This window comes from Melozone crissalis, unplaced genomic scaffold, assembly GCF_028551555.1.
Source record: "Melozone crissalis strain CALT ecotype California unplaced genomic scaffold, PUWL_Pcris_2 ptg000033l_1, whole genome shotgun sequence".
Lineage (NCBI taxonomy): Eukaryota > Metazoa > Chordata > Aves > Passeriformes > Passerellidae > Melozone > Melozone crissalis.
In genome coordinates this window covers 9,908,570-9,929,792 of record NW_026535811.1, presented here as the reverse complement: position 1 = coordinate 9,929,792, position 21,223 = coordinate 9,908,570, and the positions used below count along the sequence as shown (strand labels likewise).

The following is a 21,223-nucleotide window of genomic DNA, read 5'->3' as shown; positions in this document are numbered from 1 at the left end:
AAAAAAACAAACTCAAGTGCATCATTCAAAACCTATGAGACAGGCTAACTTTTGTGGAGATCAAGTTATGGATGTCATCATAAAAACCAATTCTGACCTGGACGTTATTTCTGCCCTTTCAATGCTGGCAATCTATTCTGCAAGAAGTAGACACTCGTTTTCCATTTTTGTGCAGCTGCAAGTGCTATTGTTCAAGTCATTGCTCAGTATAATAGCTTTTCCTTTTCCAGGCTGGTCACAAAGCACGTCACACACTCCACCTTGCTTCAAATGTCACCAGCTACTATTTATAGCCCATCCTTGGAATGAATTATTTCACCCTCTTTACTTCCATGCAGGAAGCCAAGATAAACTCGGTGTTGTCCACCAGCTCAAACCTGACTGTCCTTGTGCCTTCTCTGCAAGCCATTGAGAACATGGATGAGGATGAGAAAGCCTTCTGGATGTCAAAAAGTAACATTCCAACTCTCCTTAAGTACGTTCGTGGTTTGGGGGTTTGGCTTTTTAAATTAACTGTTTTTATGCTAAACAAGCCTTTGGTAAGCCACTAGAGCAAGACAAGTATTTTGATTTTAAAGGAAGGGCGTAGGACTCTCCTTCTAGTTCCAGTGGCATATAAATCTCTGTAGCAAGGTCACTGGAAAAAAAGGCATTACTTATATTATGTTTAAAGGTTGAACTAAGATAAAAACATGGCTGAACAAGGTATTGTAGAAGGAATTTCTGCTTAAAACTACCATTTGAGACACACTAAGCATGTTTATCTGAAATAAGACAAAGACAAAAGAGAGAAAATACAAAACCTTCAAATCCAGTTAATTTCCTTTAGGTATCATGTACTGACAGGAGCTTACAGCTTTGCTGATTTCCAGAATTTATCGTCCTCTGACATGCTGCCAACATCCCTGCAGAGCAAATTCCTACACTTGTCTAAAGAAAATGGGGTGAGATGACCTGCAAACCACTGTGCTATCATACACCAAACCCTGGCCATCACTGCCACTGACTTTCTTGTACTACAAAAACCACACATTATGTATTTTTTTTAAATACATTACATCCAGTTTAGAGCCACTGTCCCTTATTATTTTGCAAAAGGTCCTGCTAAAAAGTCTGCCCCACTTTTCTTACAACTCCCTAAGTTGTAAGTGCTGAAAGGCCATTAAAGACATTAAAGGCGTAGTTAAATTATATGGGGCCCTCTGGGAGAAACATTACCTTGTTTTTCTCCACCACTTTACATCACTGAAATTTGTCCACAATATTAATTATTCCTAATGCCCCAGTGGCTGCTGCAAACACTGGACAGCTGTAACCAAGCAGAATGGCAGTCCTTGCCTGGAGCAGCCTGTGTGAGCCAAATTATCACAAAGAGCATCAAGGAAACCAAATAACTTAATTTAAGGAACAGGGGAGGTAGGAGGAAGCAGTGATCACACACACCTCCACATATGCAACTTGATAGTCCTCAACCACCTGAGGGTATTTTTAATGGGGGTATTTAAATAAGTTACAGCCCTTCTCCCTTAGCCTGTTATCAGGTAAATTCCATGTTCTGAGGAGGATTTCCTGGAAATACACAAGTCACACTTAAGCACTTCCAAGTCCCCTCCCCTGTGCGTAGTTCCCTGAGAGTAACCCAGCCTCTGGTGTGGGTTATTGGTGCCATGGCACATCCCCATGGCAAGCATTTGGGGAGGTGTGGAAATGCACAGGATGGGCTGCTGGGAAGCACCACCCCAACAAGGCCAAGGCAAAGCCTCTCTCCTGTCCCTTGTGCAGAACCTGACCCTCGAGGGCGCTCACTTTGTGGCCAGCGACATCGCATCCACCAACGGGGTCATTCACGTCATCGATAAGGTATCCAATATATTGATCAGGGTTTTTCTGCACCACAAAACTGTTAACCCCTGTGGAGAGCACTGTGCACAGAGCAGCACTGTGCCCTGCATGCGATGCTTGCAGGTGATGTGGGGTGTGTGCTCCCCTGCAGGTGCTGACCCCGTTGCGCAGCGCCATCCTGCCAAGGCTGCTGGCCCGCCTGGAGCAAATGCCCGACTACTCCCTCTTCAGGGGCTACATTATTGTAAGCTTTCACACCATGCTCACAGTGTTTCAGAGCAGAGGAAGCTCTCTGCTTGGTTTGCATTTCAGACTACCAGTGGTCATTCTGATTTATTTATTTTTTTGATGTGTTTCACAACAGCAATACAACCTGGCTAACGAAATAGAAGCAGCAAACGCATACACAATCTTTGCCCCAAGTAATGATGCCATAGAAAGTTACCTGAAGGATAAGAAATCTGCTACTCTGGTATGTATTATTAACAAGGCTTGTCCTAACAGCTCACTATTTCATCTTTGTTTCAAGTGGATGGGTTATGAGGACACAGATATAGGGACATTTGTTTCCCAGGAATCCAGCAAGTTAGGCTTTGTCTGTAACACTAAAGAAGTTGAAATAGGATGGATTTACCTATATTTTCCTGAGTAGCTGGAAGAGCCTAGCTATTTGTTCTGTGTTTTGGCCTTCTCTAGGTTAAAAACAAGGTGACAATTTCCAAGACTCCCCAAACACCCCAGTTTCTCTCACCAACACATCCTACTTCTGCTTCCCCCTCCTAGTTAGGGAGAGCTCTGCGAGTCTCCCTCTTCAGAACAAGATGTAGAAGCCTTGGAAAACCCACACTAAATTTTGATGTATAGAGAGTAACTTCATCATTTTACAGTGAAATATGAATCTACTCTACCAATCAGGCATAGAAAACTTTTCCATTAAAGACAATTAAAAGTAGTCTTTATTGACTGAGGATGCCCTTAAAGATTATAGATATAGATATATAAAAATATAGATAGATAGATAGATAGATAGATAGAAAGAAACAAACAAAAATTACTCTGAACACTCACCACAGTTTATTCCTCTACAGGTTATTCAGGGATTCCCAAAGGAATATGTATGGAAAGACCATAAAACACTCATGAATATGCAACACTTCATGTCCAATGAACCCGTGAAGTTCAGAGTCCTAAAAATCATCTGGCTTTTACCTGAAAAAAAGCCTTGTCAGTAGACTTTTTTTTGGGTGGGGGGATTTTGAAAGAGGTTTTTTTTCATGTAAAGAAAGTCAGTACAGGAGTGACCAGAAAAAATGGTGAAATGAGTTTTTAGGTGAACAAACTCCAGTCCCCTGACACCACTAATACCCCATCATTAATAATGCCATGAAATACTGCGAGTCTTTCTTAGAACTATCCAGATGCTGGCCTTGTCACTCCTGCAGGAATGCTGCAGCAACACTCTCTGTACAAATATGTACCCTGACATATTTACAAGTTCAAACCCTCTTCTTGGCCTTGTTGGTTTCCTCCCAACATAAGCTATCCTTTTTCTGCCTTATCCCAGCAGCTTTCTTCATACTGTCTCCAATTTGAAACAGCTTTATAGACTGCACATATCAAGAGCCACACACCTTGCAGAGGAACCTTCACCCATGATTTACCCAGTGGCTTTAATTCATCCTTTTCCAAAAACATTTATCCACACTCTGTCCCTACTTGCATGGTCTCCATTTTACAGTCAGGAAGCTGAGGAGCACAGGGCTCAAATGACTCATCCCAAACCATTTACCAACAACAGCAAAGCCACGGCAAATGTCCCACATTCACAAGTGATCAAGCTCCATCTGCTAAAACGCCTTTTGGACACTCTTTTAGTTGTTTCTTGTCACATCATCATTTCCACATCACTACAAGAAGAACTTCTAGTAAACTTTGAGAGGCACATTCCTTTGAGACATCAATCCCAGTAAATATGCATTACACACACATGAAGAAAAATAATTTTCATTTCCACTACTCACCAATGTTTCTTCAGTCTTTCTTCCATCCTCCCAACCTTGCCTGATGTGGCAATCTGAGAAATTTCTCTGATGAGAAAAGATAAAAATCAAAAAACATCCATAAGGTTAAGTCTGCCTGAGGCTTAATCTCTTTGTGAAACACTTGGGAGAACTGTGCTGCAGAGTGAAGAGTTTGGCACAGGGAGAAGATCCCATTTTTTTTGGACCTGATGGGGCAGGATGTCCTAATTTTGCTGGTGATTAAAGACACAAATCAAGATGGATCAGTGTTAGCTTTTCCTCCAAGTCATCAAAGTCAGGAGTTTAAATAGGGCTGGACACTGATGGAGATTAGCTCCATCTTAATTCCCACTTTCTCATCTGCAGATATTTTTTGCCAAATCAGTGGAACAAGGCCAGCCCTAAGAGATGTCAAGGCCACTCTTTTACTCTGTGGGCACAGCCAGGCAACATCACAAGTCTCACATCCTGAAGATGCTTCATGCTTTCCTACACTTTTGAAGGAGCAGGAGCAGCATGGACATTCAGAATAAGGGGACAGTGAGAAACAGGATTTCCCAAAATCACATTTTTATTACAAAGACAAAGTTGCAGCAGCACTGTCTGTTGACTAGGCAGCTCCTAAACTCCCCAAACACCCCAGTTTCTCTCACATTGGTCAATCTCTCACCAACCCATCTTGCTTCTGCTTCCCCCTCCTAATCAGGGAGAGCTCTGGGATTCCCCTGCTTCAGAACAAGATGTAGAAGCCTTGGGAAACCCACACTAAATTTTGATGTATAGAGAGTAACTTCATAATTTTACAAAATATGGATATATTCTACCTGCCAGGCATAGAAAACTTTTAAATTAAAGACAATTAAAAGTAGTCTTTAATGACTGAAGATGCCCTTAAAGATTATATCTGTAGATATAAAAATACATAGATAACTCTAAACACTCTCCACAGTTTATTCCCCTATAGGTTATTCAGGGATCCCCAAAGGAATAAGGAACAGGTATAGAAAGACCATAAAAACACTCATGAATATGCAACACTTCACATCAAATGATCCCATGAAGCTGAGAGTCCTAAAAATCACCTGACTTTTCCCTGAATTCATCAGCCAGCCCTATGCTCAGAAACTCACTACAGGCTCAAGCAAACCTTGCTCCTCCCAGTTCTGTATCATTTCATCCTCCAGGGTCAACATCTTCATTGTGGCAAGAATGCAGGCTGACCACAGGAGGAAATATGAAATAACCTACTCGCTGGAGAAGTTTATCTTTAAATTCAGGCATTAAGCTCTTTGGAAAATGCTATCCCTAGGAGGTTTTCCATCTTTATTAGCTAACTCTGAATGCAATTGTGCGTTGGCAGGATGAAGGCCAAATCCGCTACCACGTTGTGCTGGATGAGAAGCTCCTGAAGAACGACCTGCACAATGGCATGCACAGGGAGACCATGCTGGGCTTCTCCTACCAGGTTGGGTTCTTCCTCCACAACAGCCAGGTACTGCTGTCTGCATTTGCTGGGAGAAACAGCTTTCCTGCTTTTTTACAAATCCATCTTCAGCTTTAAACTGACATGGAGTCAAAAGGAGCTCTGCATCCCTCATTAGCTTCTGTGACTCAGCAGCACAAAAGTTGTCCCCTAAATGCAAGGCCTGTCCCAGACCTGCTTAATTCAAAGTCAGCCTTGAAGGTGTCTTTGATTGAATTTGATTTCTTTTGTGCGGTTCACATTTAAAATTGAATTTTAGGATCTGTCTCTAGCAACTTCAAGCCTGAATTCCAGAGCAGTCATTAATCTGACTTCCAAGGGCTATTAGAAACCTGCCCTCAATTATAAAACTTCAAATAAAACTTTTTTTATAAAATTAGTTTTATTATTTCTATTTTCTGTGGATTCACTCCACTTTCAATCCTAAGAACTCAAAGTTCTGTGCAACAAATATGAATTGACTTTCAATACCACTCATGGAAAAATCAGGCACAGCAAGATTAAGAGAAAAGGCCAGGAAGGGAGCTTGGTCCTTCTTCTCTGTCCCAGAAGTCCCTGTGGGCATAGGCAAAGGAAGACAAAGCTTCCACAGATATTTCAGCCCTGCTCTTTGCTCTGCCCACAGCTGAGCCTTGAAAAAGCATCTACAGTGGGATTTGCTGGTGAGGGCACAATGGGAGTGTGGGGTAGCACTGAGATGATGGAAGCCCTCCTTGAAAGAGCAGCCTCTGGCAGGGTTTCCTTGAAGCCCCACATGCCCCAGAAACAGCAAACCCATCTTTTGGCACACCTTAGGCTCCTTCTCCATAGCCTTTGCTCCCCTTGGGAAAAGCTGCTCTGCCAAATCCTGTTGCTCAGAAGTTTCAACAGGCTGCAAGTCATCCCTTGCCCTCCAGCTGGAATACTGAGTGAGCGCCCGAGGCTAACTCCCTTTGTTGGTTTTCCTTAGGTGATCCCTGTGCATTTCTCTTTCTTCCATCTCCTAAATGCTCAGGTTGCCACAGAGCCATGGGACACGTCTGCTGCTCTCTAACTGGTTGCATGTCTCTTGCAGCTGTACATAAATGATGCTCCTATAAGCTATGCAAATGTTGCCACAGACAGAGGAATTATTCATGGACTGGGAAAGGTGCTGGAAATCCAGAAGAACAGATGTGATATCAATAATACTGTGATCATTGTAAGTGATAGAAGTTCATAGAGAACCTTAAATTCCTCAGGGAGACCTACAGCCAAACAAAGCTCAAAAGTATAGGATATGTGATACTACTTCCCAGCAAGGAAGTAGTACCACATTTTCCACAAAGGATATTCCTACCAGAGTTCTTAGCATCTCTTAAGACAACTTTGGTCCTGAAATCAGTGTTCTGACAGCCTGGATAAACGTAGTCAGAGTAGCTCAATAATAAGAAATTCCTGAGCTGTAATACTCAGATAATATTAGTAATTCTAATACATCTTCATAGCCAGACCACTTATTTATAAAGTGGGAAGCATCACTTTAGAAGAGCAAATAAAAAATAACCAAATGTTCTTTCCTTCTCCCCCCGTGGGGGTGGATGTCCCCACAGAGCCACTCACAGGGATATTCCTCCTGGCTGAGCAGAACAGCTTCCCTCACCCTCTTTACCAAAGGGGTTACCCTGATAATGTACCTCAAGCACTAGATTTAGAAATGTGGCTAGAAATCATTATTTTTCTATGAAACAGCCTGGCTGCAGCTCTGTACAGTCTGTTAACCACCTCTCATTTGTGTTCCATAAGGAGAAGTGCAGAATTTGTTCACACCCATCAAGCTGTCCCCCAGGAACAAAAGAAATTGTAAGTATTTTTTCATTAATGCTAGGGTCATATCAAAACTGACTATATATGCATTCAATACTATTTTTAATGTAATTGTCTCAGTTTCACCAAAATACACAGTAGTTATCTCAGCCTGCTACATACATTGCTTATAGTCAAGACACTCAATCCACCCTGACCTCAGGTATTCTCCATTGGGATTACATGAGTACATTTTCCTTTATTATTTATTTTTTTAAATTAATTATGCCACTAATGATATTCCAAAGCAGCTTTAGTCCCATCCACCTCAAAGTACTTGACTGGCAAAACCAAATTTAACTCCTCATGGGTAAAAAAAATAATCAAGCTCATTAACATTTCCTTTACAATGAACAGCTAGATGGATTCTTGTCTCAATCTCCTCACAAGTGTATATTGAGATCAAAGTATTCCTTCAGCAAACAATCTTTCCCCAGTTGTGTTCAGACCTAGAAGATAATTTTACAACAGCTGTTTTTGAACAACTTCATAACTTGGTTTTCTAAGAAGAATTAGATCAGAAAATGTGAAAAATGAAAAAAAAAAATTATAAAACTTTTGAATAGAATCTGTTCAGTTCTGAGCAAAGGCAATTTTAGCAATCTTTAAAACTCCACAGGACACTGAGTTAAACTGATCATATGTTCATTTCTATTTCTAAAAGTATTTCCTTCATTTTAGTTGTGAATGTGTGAGTCAGTGCACAGCATGCATAAAGTTAATGTCCCATTGATTAACACATTTGAAAGTAGCTGATCAATATTACTCAGAAGTGCATCTGTTTCTCCAATCTTTGCTCAGGCAGGGGTGAAGAAGTACTGCATCCTCACAGAAAACCGCATGAGACAGTACACCATCCAGATTGGCTGCAAGCCCAAGTGTGCCAAAACCATCATTGTGAGTTCACTGCTTCTGTCGTGGTAAAAACCAGGAACCCCCTTCCCTAACCTTCATCCTCCTCATCATCCCCACTGAGCACACACAGCGTGCCAAGGCAGCTCCTGACTGGATATCTACTGACCTTTATTCTGGACACAGCAGAGATTGGAAGGTTAAAGACTGATGAGAGCTGCAGCACACAAATTTCTGCATGTCCAGTGGTGCAGAGGAAGCACAGGCTTGGGAAGGGTGAACCTCTGCTTGCCACTAGCAATTCTCCACCTCTCCCTGAAGAGATGAAGGGCACCTGGGTCCCACCAAGGACTGGCAGTGTCAGCCTGTGTCCTGGCACATTGAGGAATGTGCTCACAGACCAGCAGAGCTGATGTGCTGCTAAAAATCACAGAACCAAAGACTAGTTTGGGTTGGAAGGGACCTTAAAGTCCATCTAGTCCCAACATCCTCTCCTCGACCAGGTTTCTCACAGCCCCCCACAAATTTGCCTTGAACTTCCAGGCACGGGACCACCCACAACTTCTCTGGGAAACCTGTTCCAGTGCCTCACCACCGTAAATAACTTCTTCCTAATACCCAATATAAACCCACCCTTCTTGTAGTGCACTAAATAGTTATTTAGTTATTTGCACTGGGTGTTTGGTAATTTGCACTTTCCACATGTTTGTACCCTATCACCACATGGTTTTCCCCTTTCCCCCCCACCAAGTGTCATTGTTGGGGATCTCTCCTGGGTTGCCCCTTCCCTCACCCCTCCTCACTTGTATCCCCTTGGCTGTGTCCTATTCCTCTGTCCCACATTCCCTCAGGTTTAAAAGTCTCCTGCAAAAAGGGGATGGCTGCTTTTCCACCTGGGCCCCTTTTCCATCTGGTGGGTCTCCTGGAAATAAATTAGGACTTTTATCCCCACATGGAGAAGAGCACTTCTCACCTTTTGCCTTTCATCCATGTAAGATCATGTGGGCCAGCCAGATTGGACCCAAACAGCCCATCCAGGCACGGAATCTTACACACCCACCCTCTTTCCCTATCCCTAAAAGCCCCTGTAAGAATCCAGCTCTCCCTGCTTGCCCCCTCAGCCCAGCGTTTGTGCCTTTGCAGAGCAGGGAGTGCTGCGCGGGTTTCTTTGGCGCGCAGTGCCAGCCGTGCCCGGGGAAAGCCGGGAGCGCCTGCTTTGGGAACGGCGTGTGCCTGGACGGCATCAACGGCACAGGCACCTGCCAGTGCCAGGAGGGCTTCGAGGGCACGGCCTGCGAGAGCTGCAGCCAGGGCAGATACGGCCGAGGCTGTGACCAAGGTACTCAGCACCCCAAACACACCCCAAACCTTCCCCTTCTGTCCTCTAACCACGTTCGGTCCAGGTTCCAGGAAGGGACAGCACTTCCCAATAGGCCAGACTGAAAAACATCTTTTCTTTTCCCATTATGGGGTTTTCTTCCTAATCTCTAGGCTGGAGACAGGGCTTTCTAATCTGTCACATCACAGAATTAGGAAAGAATCCAGCAAGAACCATCCACAGGTCCAAGTCTTCCCCTCTTATCTTCTAACCATGTTCAAGTCCAGTTTCCAGAAAGGTACTGCACTTCCTAATAAGCTAAGCTTAAAAACATCATTAACCCCTTTTCTTTCCCCATTACGGAGTTTTCTTTCTAATCCCTAGGCTGGAGACAGGGCTTTCTACTCTGTCACACCACCGAAAAAAATCCAGCAAGAACCATTCTCTGTAGCACTGCTATTTTTCACCAATTCTTTCCCATTAAAATACAGTTTCAGACCCTCTATTTGGGAATAGAGGCAACCTAAGCACAGATTGAATTTAGAGTTATTGTTAAATAATTAGAAACCAAAGGGCACAAGACAGTGCCTTTCTCCAAAGAGCCTAGAGCAGAAGGTGCCATCAGCAGGTGATGTCTGGGCCACCCCTGCTGTCCTTCCTGCCCCTTGCTGCCCACATTGCCACACTTTCAGGGACAGTGGGTTTGTCCCCATCTCTCCCACAGTGTGCACTTGTGTCCATGGGAAATGCAGCAGCGGGATCGACGGCGATGGCTCCTGTGAATGTGACGTTGGCTGGAGAGGAGTGACCTGTGACACTGGTGAGTGCCCTGCCTCTTTCCTTCTGAGCTAAAAGGTGAGCATTTCAGAAAATGACAGAGCTACAGCCACAATCAGATCCCAGGGCAGCTTCCCAAATGTGGGTCACATTCCCGTGCTATGGCAATTAATTACTAGAGAGCTGGTTGAGACACCACTCATGACACTGAAACGCTTATTTAGTTAATTCTCTACCTGTGTCACCCTCTCTCTGCCCCCCAAAAATATCCCATTTATTAAAGCTATGTTTTCCAGAGCAGGATTACCCAGCACATTTTGACCCTCAGATCAAAAACCTCTCAAGTGCTTCTGAAAGTTGATTTAGCTACACAACACCAGATATTAAGTTATGTTCTTGTTAATGCAATAAATTATTAGCAAATAAATAATTTTGTGCTGGCTTAATACATATATCCAATCATATCCAATTAAATTACATTCTATTTATACATAATTAAAATGCACTCTGTATCTAAAACTCTAGCTATAATAGTTTGAAATTTAAAAATGTTACAAGCACATTTACAATAGCATTCAAGATCAGTTTTAAATTTCCCCAGGGAAAAAATGAGTAATAAGTACAGTATTGTAAGAGGGTTGCTATACATGCTCTGAGAAAACTTTCAGCTCCTTTAGAAAATCTACCCTTATATAATTCCAATGTTATACAAGACTCACCAGAGTAAATACAGGTAAATAACAGGTGAAATGTTGTCCTGGCAATATGGCAACTCTTCCTTGCAAATTAATTTAAGTGGTATCCACTGATCTATACAGACTCTACAGGTAGAGTCTCATTGTATTTGTTGGGAAGCTCTGACAAAGGCAGGAATGATGAATCTATGTTTTCAGAAGGCTAATTTATTACTTTATGATATTATATTGTACTAAAAATACTATACTAAAGAATACAGAAGGAATACTTACTAAATGCTAAAAAGATAATAAAAACTCATGACCTTGACACAGCTCAGCCCTGATTGGCCAGAGAGTTGAAAGAACTCACAGTAAAATATAATAAAACAATTACTTGTAAGTAAATAATCTTTAAACACATTCTAAAAAAGCAAAACACAAGGAACACAAATGAAATTAAAATTTTTATTTTTCTCAGAAGCTTCTCAGCTTCCCAAGAGAAAAATCCTAAGCAACAGAATTTTTCCAAAAAATGTGAATGACACAGAATCTCTATCAAGACTGAGAGCAGTTGTCTGGCACAGAACTCAGCCTCCAGCTCTATGGTGGGAAGAAAAGACTCTGAATCTAGAAGGATGCTGACCCAAAAGGTTCTGATCCCTTCTTCATTTTTTTTTTCCACTTGCAGAAATCAAAGATGATGCGTGTAACGCCTCGTGCCACACCAGTGCTAAGTATGTATGAAATGTACTCATTTAGGGGAGAAGGGAGAAAAAAGGCACCTCTTGCAAGGCAAAAATCAAGTCCACCTTCCTCATGACTTCTTATCTCTGAGATATGCTGCTGAGGAGCAATGTAAATCTAATGTATGTGGTGATGAGGCCAGACAGTTCAAACATCTCTTCATACCCAAATATACAAATAACACAAAAATGCTCTCACCAGTCCAGCATCAATATTGGGACACGAACTAGTTTTCAGAGGAGCAAGTGAGCCCCACTGAGCCATTTCCTGAAGTGCATCTGTCCCCTCACCACTGACCAGGCAGCAAGATTTACACTAGTCAAGACATCTCAAAAAAACCCAAGGAGAACTGGTTGGGCAGACTCCTCATTTTCAGCCACAGCTCTTCTCTAGGAGCTGAGAAACCAGAGGGGCAAAGGCCCTCTTTCCCAGATGTGGGTCATTCTCTCCCCTGTCTGTGACCTTCAGTTCACAGCAGCAATATTTTACCAGAATTCTTTGGCAAAACTGCACTCTCAGATTGGCTCATGGGGACCCCACACATTCTGGAATCAAGACTGTGTTTCTGACAAAAGCAGATTGTTCCTCTCTTGTGTATTTTTCATCCACTGACATACAACTGTAGGTCTGAGGATAGATGCAGGCATGGCAGGAGTAGGGGGCAATGATGAATTGTGCTGGCTGTATCCCCCATAAATTGGGTACACACAGACAAAAATTGTGCACAGATTTTTGTACAAATACAAATTCTCTAGTTCTGCACAAAAAAAAAAAAATTAGGATATTCAGACACCAAAGCATGGAATTCTAATACCTGAAATAATACATGCAAAACACATTTGAAAAGCTTGGTCCAGCTAGGTCCATTTTTATGGTTTTAGCTACCTCTTACTGCATGGTTAAATGCCTTGTTATTTCTATACAACATTACCTTCAGAAGCGCCCACAAAAACAAGGGCTGTACAAAAGACCTGCCCAATTTTTTTCCCCCCTCACTGTTAAATGATGCCTCTCTCCTTTTATTTCTTTAGCTGCCTCCTCCTATCAAATGGCACTGCCTATTGCAAGTGTGCAGCTGGCTTTGAGGGGAACGGGACATTCTGCACAGGCAAGTGAACTTTGTTTCTTCCCTTTGAAAAATAATTTAAAAAAATAAAAAAACCAAAGAATGCTTGAAGCACTCTCTGGTCACAGTAGAGCTGGTGAGAGATGAGCAGTTCCCTATGCACCAGTTAAAAAACAGGAATTGTTGCCAGCTCCCTCCACACAAACAGCAGCCCAACAGGTGCAGATTCACAGCAAACAAAGGGCTCCAAACCTCCAAGTTGTGAGGCATTGTGCTCAGGGAGAGCAGAGAAAAGGGAACATGCTGTGCACAGCCCCAGCCCCATTGTTTGCAGAGTAATGAAACCTGGTTTGTGACTTTTACTCCCTTTCCCAACAAAGCCCAGCAAAGAGAGGCCAATTCAGGGCACAATAACACTTCCAGCTATTGGAAGCTGTGTAGCTCAACCATTTCCTCAGCTTTCTGAACTTGCTCAGATTTCTGGTGCGGCAAAATCCCTTTCTTTAGACTAGAGAGTTTTAAGAGACCCTCAGAAAGGGATAATAGCACTTTATGCTAGATGTTCCTTCAAAAATCTGGGTTATCCAAAACAGACTGCTTCCAGCTACACTAATCATAATTAATTATAATTTTTCTTAATTCTTAACTGATTAAAGTACTAATGTTTTTCAGACAGAAGCCTATTTTTCTACTTATTCACAATGGCTGGCAGTGTCCTAATCCCAGATTTTGCCACTCTTACTCTGCCTGTTTTAATTTTCTCTTCTGGCACAAAACAGGCAAATCCATTTTAATCTGCTGGGAGTCAATTCCCCACGTGGAGGAAGAGCTGGGTGACACAGGTCACCCATAGTTACTCTAGCAGCAGAAAAACAAACTCCCTGGCCTGAAATTGATGGAAGAGCCATTTAAGGTCATTTGAAGCAAAACTTAAGGCAATTTTCAGGCTGATTTGAGTCACACTGAGGATCGGACAAGGCTCCCTTCCTGCTCTCAAGTTGTGAGGATCTAGCTCATCCAGAGCTGGAGGAACAGTATGAGAATCCATCTGAATAAGAACCCACACTTGCTGTCACAGCAGGGCTAGGCGGCATCATACTCTAGGCCTCCTGCAAGAGAAGTTATGTGATCTGTGTGCAGAAAATGTCAAGCTCAGGGAATACTAAAATGGCTATTTAAACTAGAGATGAACATGGACTCTTTTTTTTTTTTTTTGTGTTTTGTTGAAATGGGCAGAATTGGAAGATGGAAAGTTATTGAAAGTCAGTCCTGGATGAATCCTAACATTCCAGACCATTTCAGCTTTCCCTTTGAAAATAATCATGGTATTAAGTAACTGGGACTAATGAAATATGTGGACTCCTAATTCAGAAAGACTCATTCAAAAAATGTTAGTAAATCTGTGGGGGTACCAGTCATCAGCTTTTCTGGGTCTGTATTGAAGGCACTTGAGACAGTAATTTGTGTTTGGAGTCAAGTGTTTATTATTTCTTATCAGTAAAACAGTCTCACTACTGTGAGTTTGGCAGCTTTTCATTAGAAGGCACAAAATGGCCAACAATCTCTTGTTCCAAGGTCTTTTAAGACTAAACTATCCAATTAAGAACTGATACCTGGATTATTTTCCCTTTTAACCCAATAACTGATCCCACAGAGCTGCAATGCAGACTTTTCTGCCCAATTACAAAATGCCACCCCAACCCATGAAGAAGAAGGAAGAAGCATGAAGAAGAAACCCAGGATGACACCCTGTGCCCTCCATTTTGCTTCCATCCACAACACACTAAAAATCCCAAAACCTGAATTTCTCACCAAACGATACACCTACACTGCTCTCTATAACCTATTTCACACTTTTGTGGATTCCAGTCTATCTTGAAGTCTGGGAAACTTTCTCCATGAATGAGGGTCAAAGTCAGGGCACCCCAGAACAGACAGAGAAATATTCCCAGTATCCTGGGTTTCCACATAAATCCTTTAAAAATGAAGACAGATAATCATGAGGAGCAACAAGCCATTCCAGCACATTGGCCTAATCTCTGCTGCTGTCCCTGTTCAGCGATTGATGCTTGTGGGAGCAACAACGGGGGCTGCTCCTCCAAGGCAGAGTGCAGGAGAACAACCCCGGGGAGCAGAGCCTGTGTCTGCAGCGCCGGCCACACCGGGGATGGCATCGTCTGCCTCGGTAAGCACAGCCCTGCCCTGCCTCTGCATCTCACTGCAAAGTCACACTGTTATAAATGAGGACCTCAACTAGGCCAGTATTCAAGCAGCAACCAATTTATTCATTAATATGGTAAAGTATGAGCAATACAGCGCTGGGTACAGTGGGGCAAGTTTTCCCTCCAACTGCACACCGATAGTTGAGACTTACAGGTATTTATAGGGGTACTCTTCAGCTTTCTGAGCAGTTTCTAGTCCCAATTTTTACATCACAATTCTATACATTAATGTGAGTTAGTTTTACTTAGAATGCACCCCAAAAGGAGTATCCCCAGATGGTGGTGGTCCAGTTTCCAAAAGAAGAAAGATGAATCCCATCTGGTGAAGTCCAGCTCCCCACATGTGTGACCACCTTTTAATTACAAGGACTGTAACTTTCATAACAGTGATGTCCAGCTTCCCCTGGTCCAACTATAAAGCCTTGAGTTGATGTTCATCTTCCTTTCTCAAGCTGCTTTTCTCTGTTTTATTAAGGCATGAGATAAGCATGTTTCCTTTATGTATATTCCAAAGCTATAGTTTCAAGGATACAAGCAATATTCTAAAATTATACAAAAGGTTATTACTGCAGAACTCTTAAAGGCTTAACTACCAGCAAAGAGCAACAGCCTTAAAGCTTTAATTCCAACGCTCCTAAATCAACTGAGGTTAATTGCAAACAAAAGATAGGTTCCAAGGTTTTCTTCCATGCTTTACTTTCCTCAGTTATTATTAGAATTTGCATCTGTCTGACTGTCGGTCTCCACACATATTGCAATCACAAATACACACATTACCTGTATGTATCTGACACGAAACACAGCTTTGTATTTCACGAGGGAGAGAGGTTTCCTCTAGAGGGATGTTCCTCCTCCCACTCTGAGCCACAAGTGCAGCTTGCTGACACTACATCCCCTTTTCCTGCCACAGGGCTGGTACTACTTGGCACACCATGCACCTTCAGCAGCACGGTGTGGCACCAAAAATTATCAAACACCTGTCCCAAGCAAGGAGAACCCCATCTCCAGCAGCTTGATACACACACACTCCTCTGACCATCACAAACAGACTTTTAGATACCACACCTCCCCTGGTTTGGCTGCAGAAATGCTGCTAGCCTCCATCAAGACAACTGAAGACCTAGACTAAGACCAAGACCTAGACCAAGACACTGAGGGACTGAATTTTGTCATAAATCTGCATTCCTAGTATGCTTTTCTTTAAATTTACTCTCCTTGGGTTTTCAGAATTACTCTCTCTTTATTACACTGTTTCTGTTTTATAAAGAAATCAACCCTTGCCTGGTGAACAATGGTGGATGTGATAGAAATGCAGAATGCACTCAGACTGGACCCAATCAAGTGAGTACTTTGTTAGTGAAGAAAAATAGGCCTAGTCAAGTGTTTATTGTTGGGCAAAGAAAGATTTCCCCGTGTCAACTTTGTTTTTAAGTAGAAAACTGAATTTCATAACAATTGTGAAAAGTGTATGCTTCCCTCAAAAAGGCATTTGAGGGGGAGTGCAGATAAACATGAAAAAAATCTATTTCAGTGAAAGAAATCCAAAACTCAAGAGGAAAGGAGTGTTTTGCTATTTCAAGTGGTTGTTTTTCTCCTTTGGGAGGTTTTGATGTGAAAAGCTGTAAGTTGGAAAGTATTGATAGATAATGTTTATTTTATTGTTATAGAAACTGTCCATGGAAAAAAATTGCATTTTGGACTGGCCCTTCTCCCTGCACTGTTCAAATGTATCCACAAGGAAACAAAATGGCCCAAACCATAGCTCTTGCATGAAGGTTACAACATTCTGGAGCCCACTCACTCTTCTGCTGATCTCTAGAAGTAGTAGCTACAACCTGTTTATTTATTCTTCCTTACCTTGAGAACATAATTAACATCACAGCAATAACAACCTCCACTACAAAACCCCAGCACTGCAAGGCAAAATTACAGGATATAAATGCATCTACTTTCTTCAGGGCTCTCATTCATCCAGGAAATACATAAACCCTACCATTAGACTACCTGCCAGTTTTATTTCTACCTCCCAGTTTTATTTCTGCTGCAGAAATCTCACTGAATTTTCAAATTCCTACATATTAAATGTAGATTCTAATTTCAGAACAATTATCAGTGAATTGGAGAATATAATTAATTTCTTTGCAATTATTTTTTATCATCATGATAACTGCAAATGTAAAATATAGCAACCAGGACAAAGTGTCAGCTATTTCCACTGCATGGGAAGTTGCCAGTAACACACAATTCCAGGTGTGTTTTGAAGCTACTTTTCATCACTTAAAAAAAAAAAAAAAAAACACAGGGGAAGGAAAGGAATGAGAGGGGAATACCAACCTATGCAAAAAAAACCCATGAGGGAAATAAATTAAGGGTTTAGCCTGCTTTTTCAGCAAGACAATAACATGCAGATGTCAGAGGGGTCATTTCAAATGAACAGGACAGCAGAGAAGACAGACAAAAAAAAGCAGATAAAGCCTAATGAAAAATATTACTTCCCAATCTCAGTCTATGGTTACTCATACTGGCCAGGAAACGGTTCTGGGAGACATAATGTACTTTTAGCTTAATAAATTCCACATCATATCACAATGAAATTATCTGGAAAAAAAGTAACCTGTATATTTGTGTGCTGGAAAAAAAAAAAAAAAAATCAAGCATTTTTCCATGTATGCCTGTTTTCTGATTTTGCTTTGTAGGCAGTATGCAATTGCCTGAAGGGATATTCTGGAGATGGCAAAACCTGCACCTATATCAGTCTGTGTTCACAAGTGAGTATCCATTTAAGGAGACAATTTCAGGTCTCATTATAATCATTATAATTACACTTTGGGTGTTGTATGCATTCTAACCTAAGTTAGGTGTGCTAAGAATCTATTTACATTAGCTTGGCTAATCTTTGAGTATTCTTGGTTCAGTACATGTGTTTAGTGCTGTCATTATGGGAGAAACTAAAGATGCAGGAAGGGCTTTTTCTCAACTGCAGCCTGGACATAAGCATAAGTGAGGGCCTGGACTATCTATTATTTTTAATACTTTTTAATGGCCTATCATTGAGTTTTAAGTACCTCAGCTCAAATCCAATGCAGAGAGACAGACCCTGGTCTGTAGTGCCAAAACCTAAGTCAGCAAATTATTTGTCATTGAGAATTCCTATGAAAATCCAACAAAACCATTTCCTTCCACAACACCCAACCCTGGACAAGCCATGGCACCACCCATTCTGTGCCTCACTTGTCACTGCAGGCTGAAAATCAGCCACATTTGTTCAGCACAAGCCACACATTGGCAGTCAGTGTGGCTCTCTGCACCAGCTGTAGCCTCTTGGCAAGCTGCAGAAGGGACAGATCCACTCCTCTGTGTGCATTAATCCTCTCTGCGCTGAGCACAGCAACAACAATTCTCACCCTCCCAGCCTGGCCTCTCAGCTGGCATTCTGTGACCTTGGAAGGTTGGAGGGATGAAAGAGCAAGGGCAAAAACACAACCTGGAGGAAGAGAGCTTAAAGCCAATTCTCCCTATGATTTTGATTTCTCTTGCTTTTTTCCTGTGCTGTGTTGCAACAGCTTTGCTTCCACTGGACTAATTATGCCAGGCTAACTATGAGTTAAAAATAAAGATCATCTTGAGGAGCATCAATGTCATACCAGAGGCTAGCCTGGCTTCACAATGACCAAACCTCTGTGCAAAAAAGCTTCACAGGTAGCCAAGGGTCTGCCTAAGCCAAATCCACAGGAAATCCACCCAAACCCACTCCTTACAGCCAGGTGTCTCTCTGACCTGTCAGGCCCCACTGGCAGCTCCCAAAGGAGTTTCTGCTCCCTCTCATGGCCCATGAGAAAGGATCCCTGAGAGGATCAGCAACAAAAAGGACACCATGAAACAAGTACAAGAAGAAAAAAAACCAAGAAAGCTTTTCAATTTCCCCCAATTTGATCTCAAACCCAGGATACAAATTTATTTGCAAGCTGAGGTGGTAACAGGAAAACATCTACTTGTGACTGAGCAGAGCTCTGAGCCCCAACATGTTGCTCCTGGGTGAGGAATATCTTGGTTTAGTACAGAGAGCTCTCTGGAGGCAGATGCATCCTCTGCTCCAAGCCCATGCTGGACTCAAGTGCAGACAGGAGATGTTTTAGAAACAAGAACAAGGCAAGTCCCTGTTACAGCTGACCTGGGCCATCAGACAGTCCTGTGCTATGCTCCTCCATAAAATCAGGCTCCTGGCACCATCCTAGTGATTTACAGTGTGTAAATAGTTCCCCTTAATAATAATATAAAATATTTTATAGATTCATTTATAGATTCATTTATATAAATATAAAAAAATAATAAAAATAGTCAGCACTGCATTGGCAGAGAAGCTGAGACTCATCCCTAGGTTGCAGAGTGAGTCTTGCAAATATTTTTCTTCCTCACAGCATCATGAACTAAACACATTAAGGAGGGAACCAAACTAAGTCCTCTGCATAAAAGGAGACTTAGTTTTTATAAATCCCAAATGGTTTTTAGTGTTTGGGAGAAAATATACCCCATCAGATGTTCCAGCAAGATGTGGTTTCAGAAAGGTGTTATGATTAAACATTTCTAAATTATATAAATGGGGGAGAAGGGTAAATTGCAATTGTTTTACACACCTGGCAATGAAGGAATGATATATTTTAAACTTTGCCCTTACAAGAATAATGGAGGCTGCAGTGAATTTGCCATCTGCAATGACACTGAGCTGACAGACAGGACCTGCACCTGCAAACCCAACTACATTGGGGATGGATTTAAGTGCCAAGGCAACATCTTCCAGGTAAAGTGCTTCACATGTTTGCTGTCCCCTATTTTCCTTCCCATAGTTACTCAATACAATGGTTGAAACACATCACTTTTTTCCTTAAACAAAGCTGTACCCCAGAATTTGAAGTTGTCCCAATCCAAGAAACCAGGAATAGGAGTAGGATGCTGCAAGATAACTTTAACTGCCAAATCAAACAAAAACCCTAATGGGCAATCATTGTGACTGCAGTATTAGGGAGTTTTAGGTTTCAAAGAAGCCTGCTGTGTGGCAGAGTAAGGTAAGAACAGAACAGAAGCAATACAGATATGCAGCACTTATTCCAAACCTGAAGTTCCCTTTCTTGTCTGAGTGCTGCATTTGTTTGCACTCCACAGACGTTGCCTCACATTTGCAGCATTGTTACAGAGTCTTGTTCTTAATTGCAGGAACTTCTCAGGAACTCCAACACATCTAGGTTTTATTTTCACTTAGAGGTAAGCAAAGGTTGAGTGGTTGGGGTTTGTCGGGTTTTTGGGGGGGGATTCTCGTCCTTTTTTTTTCCTCCAAAATTGTAGAGCAGAGAGAAGCAGACAAGAATCTGGTGTGCACCAACTTCCTTTAATGTAATTGGGACTGGATTTGGATTGTCAGTCACTAATACTTTAGTTTATATTAGAGATGTGCTAATATAAACTATTAACTGTCACTAAAACAATATTAATGACCTATAAATGGTCAAGACCAAGGTGCCAGAGAAAGGTAAGGCCTCCAGATGTCACCACAGACCCCCAGCCAGGTAATAACTAGCATTGATTGCAGAAAGCTGATCAATTGCTTTGTTATTCTATCTTATACCATACTTATTTAAGAAGCTCATCACCCTTACAGACAGTCCTATACAGACAGATCCAACTGGTGAATCAATCCAAACACCATCACCAGTGGCCAATTAAGAAATCGCCCTTTGGTAAACAAATTTCCATTACACATTCCACATATGCACAACAACAGGTGCAGCAAGTGGAGATAAGAATTGTTTCTCCTTCTTTTCTCTGATCTTCTCACAGCCTTCCCCAGGAAAAGGCCTGGGGAAGTCATGCCTGCTGCTCTCTGTGGAGAGAGCTGTGGCTACATCGAGACTGGGCATAAAACAAGCTTTCAGCAATTCACAGTCTGAGATCTGCCAGCACATCTCTTGTGAATTCTGAAGCAGGAGTATACCCCTTCATTTACTGCTGTCATCTTATTGCAGGGGTTCCATACTGTTGTCTCCTTATCACAAAAGTTTCATACTTCCTTGGTGTTTCTCATGGACAGCTCCTCAGAGCACTGACTCTTTCTTCTTCAGAAAACAGCCAACTGACTCCTGCGCCCTTCTCACCCAGCCACACCAGTCTTTTATAGCACTCTTCTTCTCATTGCTTACAGCTGTGGCCTGGTAAAGTCAGGCCCATTCCTAATCTTTGATAATTGGCCCAGCTGCAACTCCTTAGGGGTAAGATTACTTTCTACACTATCTTTATTTTCTTCTATTCTGTCCCCCTACAATTTACTACCCCCTTCTGCATCTCCAAAAGGCAACAATTTCAGTTGCCTCCCTGAAACATCACAGGGAGCTCTGTGTCTTGCAAG

The 21,223-nt window shown here is 42.1% G+C and overlaps 1 protein-coding gene across 1 annotated transcript in view; it reads left to right on the top strand.

Moving 5' to 3' along the window:
- STAB2 (stabilin 2) overlaps positions 1–21,223 on the top strand; it is an 80,921-nt gene that overhangs the window by 38,780 nt on the left and 20,918 nt on the right. Inside the window, exons 27-44 of the mRNA XM_054282014.1 lie at positions 339–475; positions 830–944; positions 1,783–1,860; positions 1,994–2,086; positions 2,207–2,314; positions 5,224–5,355; positions 6,401–6,526; positions 7,111–7,167; positions 7,972–8,067; positions 9,166–9,361; positions 10,065–10,160; positions 11,483–11,528; positions 12,570–12,646; positions 14,664–14,789; positions 16,094–16,167; positions 17,523–17,594; positions 19,505–19,624; positions 20,038–20,085. Of these exons, the coding sequence (XP_054137989.1) occupies positions 339–475; positions 830–944; positions 1,783–1,860; positions 1,994–2,086; positions 2,207–2,314; positions 5,224–5,355; positions 6,401–6,526; positions 7,111–7,167; positions 7,972–8,067; positions 9,166–9,361; positions 10,065–10,160; positions 11,483–11,528; positions 12,570–12,646; positions 14,664–14,789; positions 16,094–16,167; positions 17,523–17,594; positions 19,505–19,624; positions 20,038–20,085 (1,797 nt within the window). The remainder of the gene's footprint in view (positions 1–338; positions 476–829; positions 945–1,782; positions 1,861–1,993; positions 2,087–2,206; positions 2,315–5,223; positions 5,356–6,400; positions 6,527–7,110; positions 7,168–7,971; positions 8,068–9,165; positions 9,362–10,064; positions 10,161–11,482; positions 11,529–12,569; positions 12,647–14,663; positions 14,790–16,093; positions 16,168–17,522; positions 17,595–19,504; positions 19,625–20,037; positions 20,086–21,223) is intronic.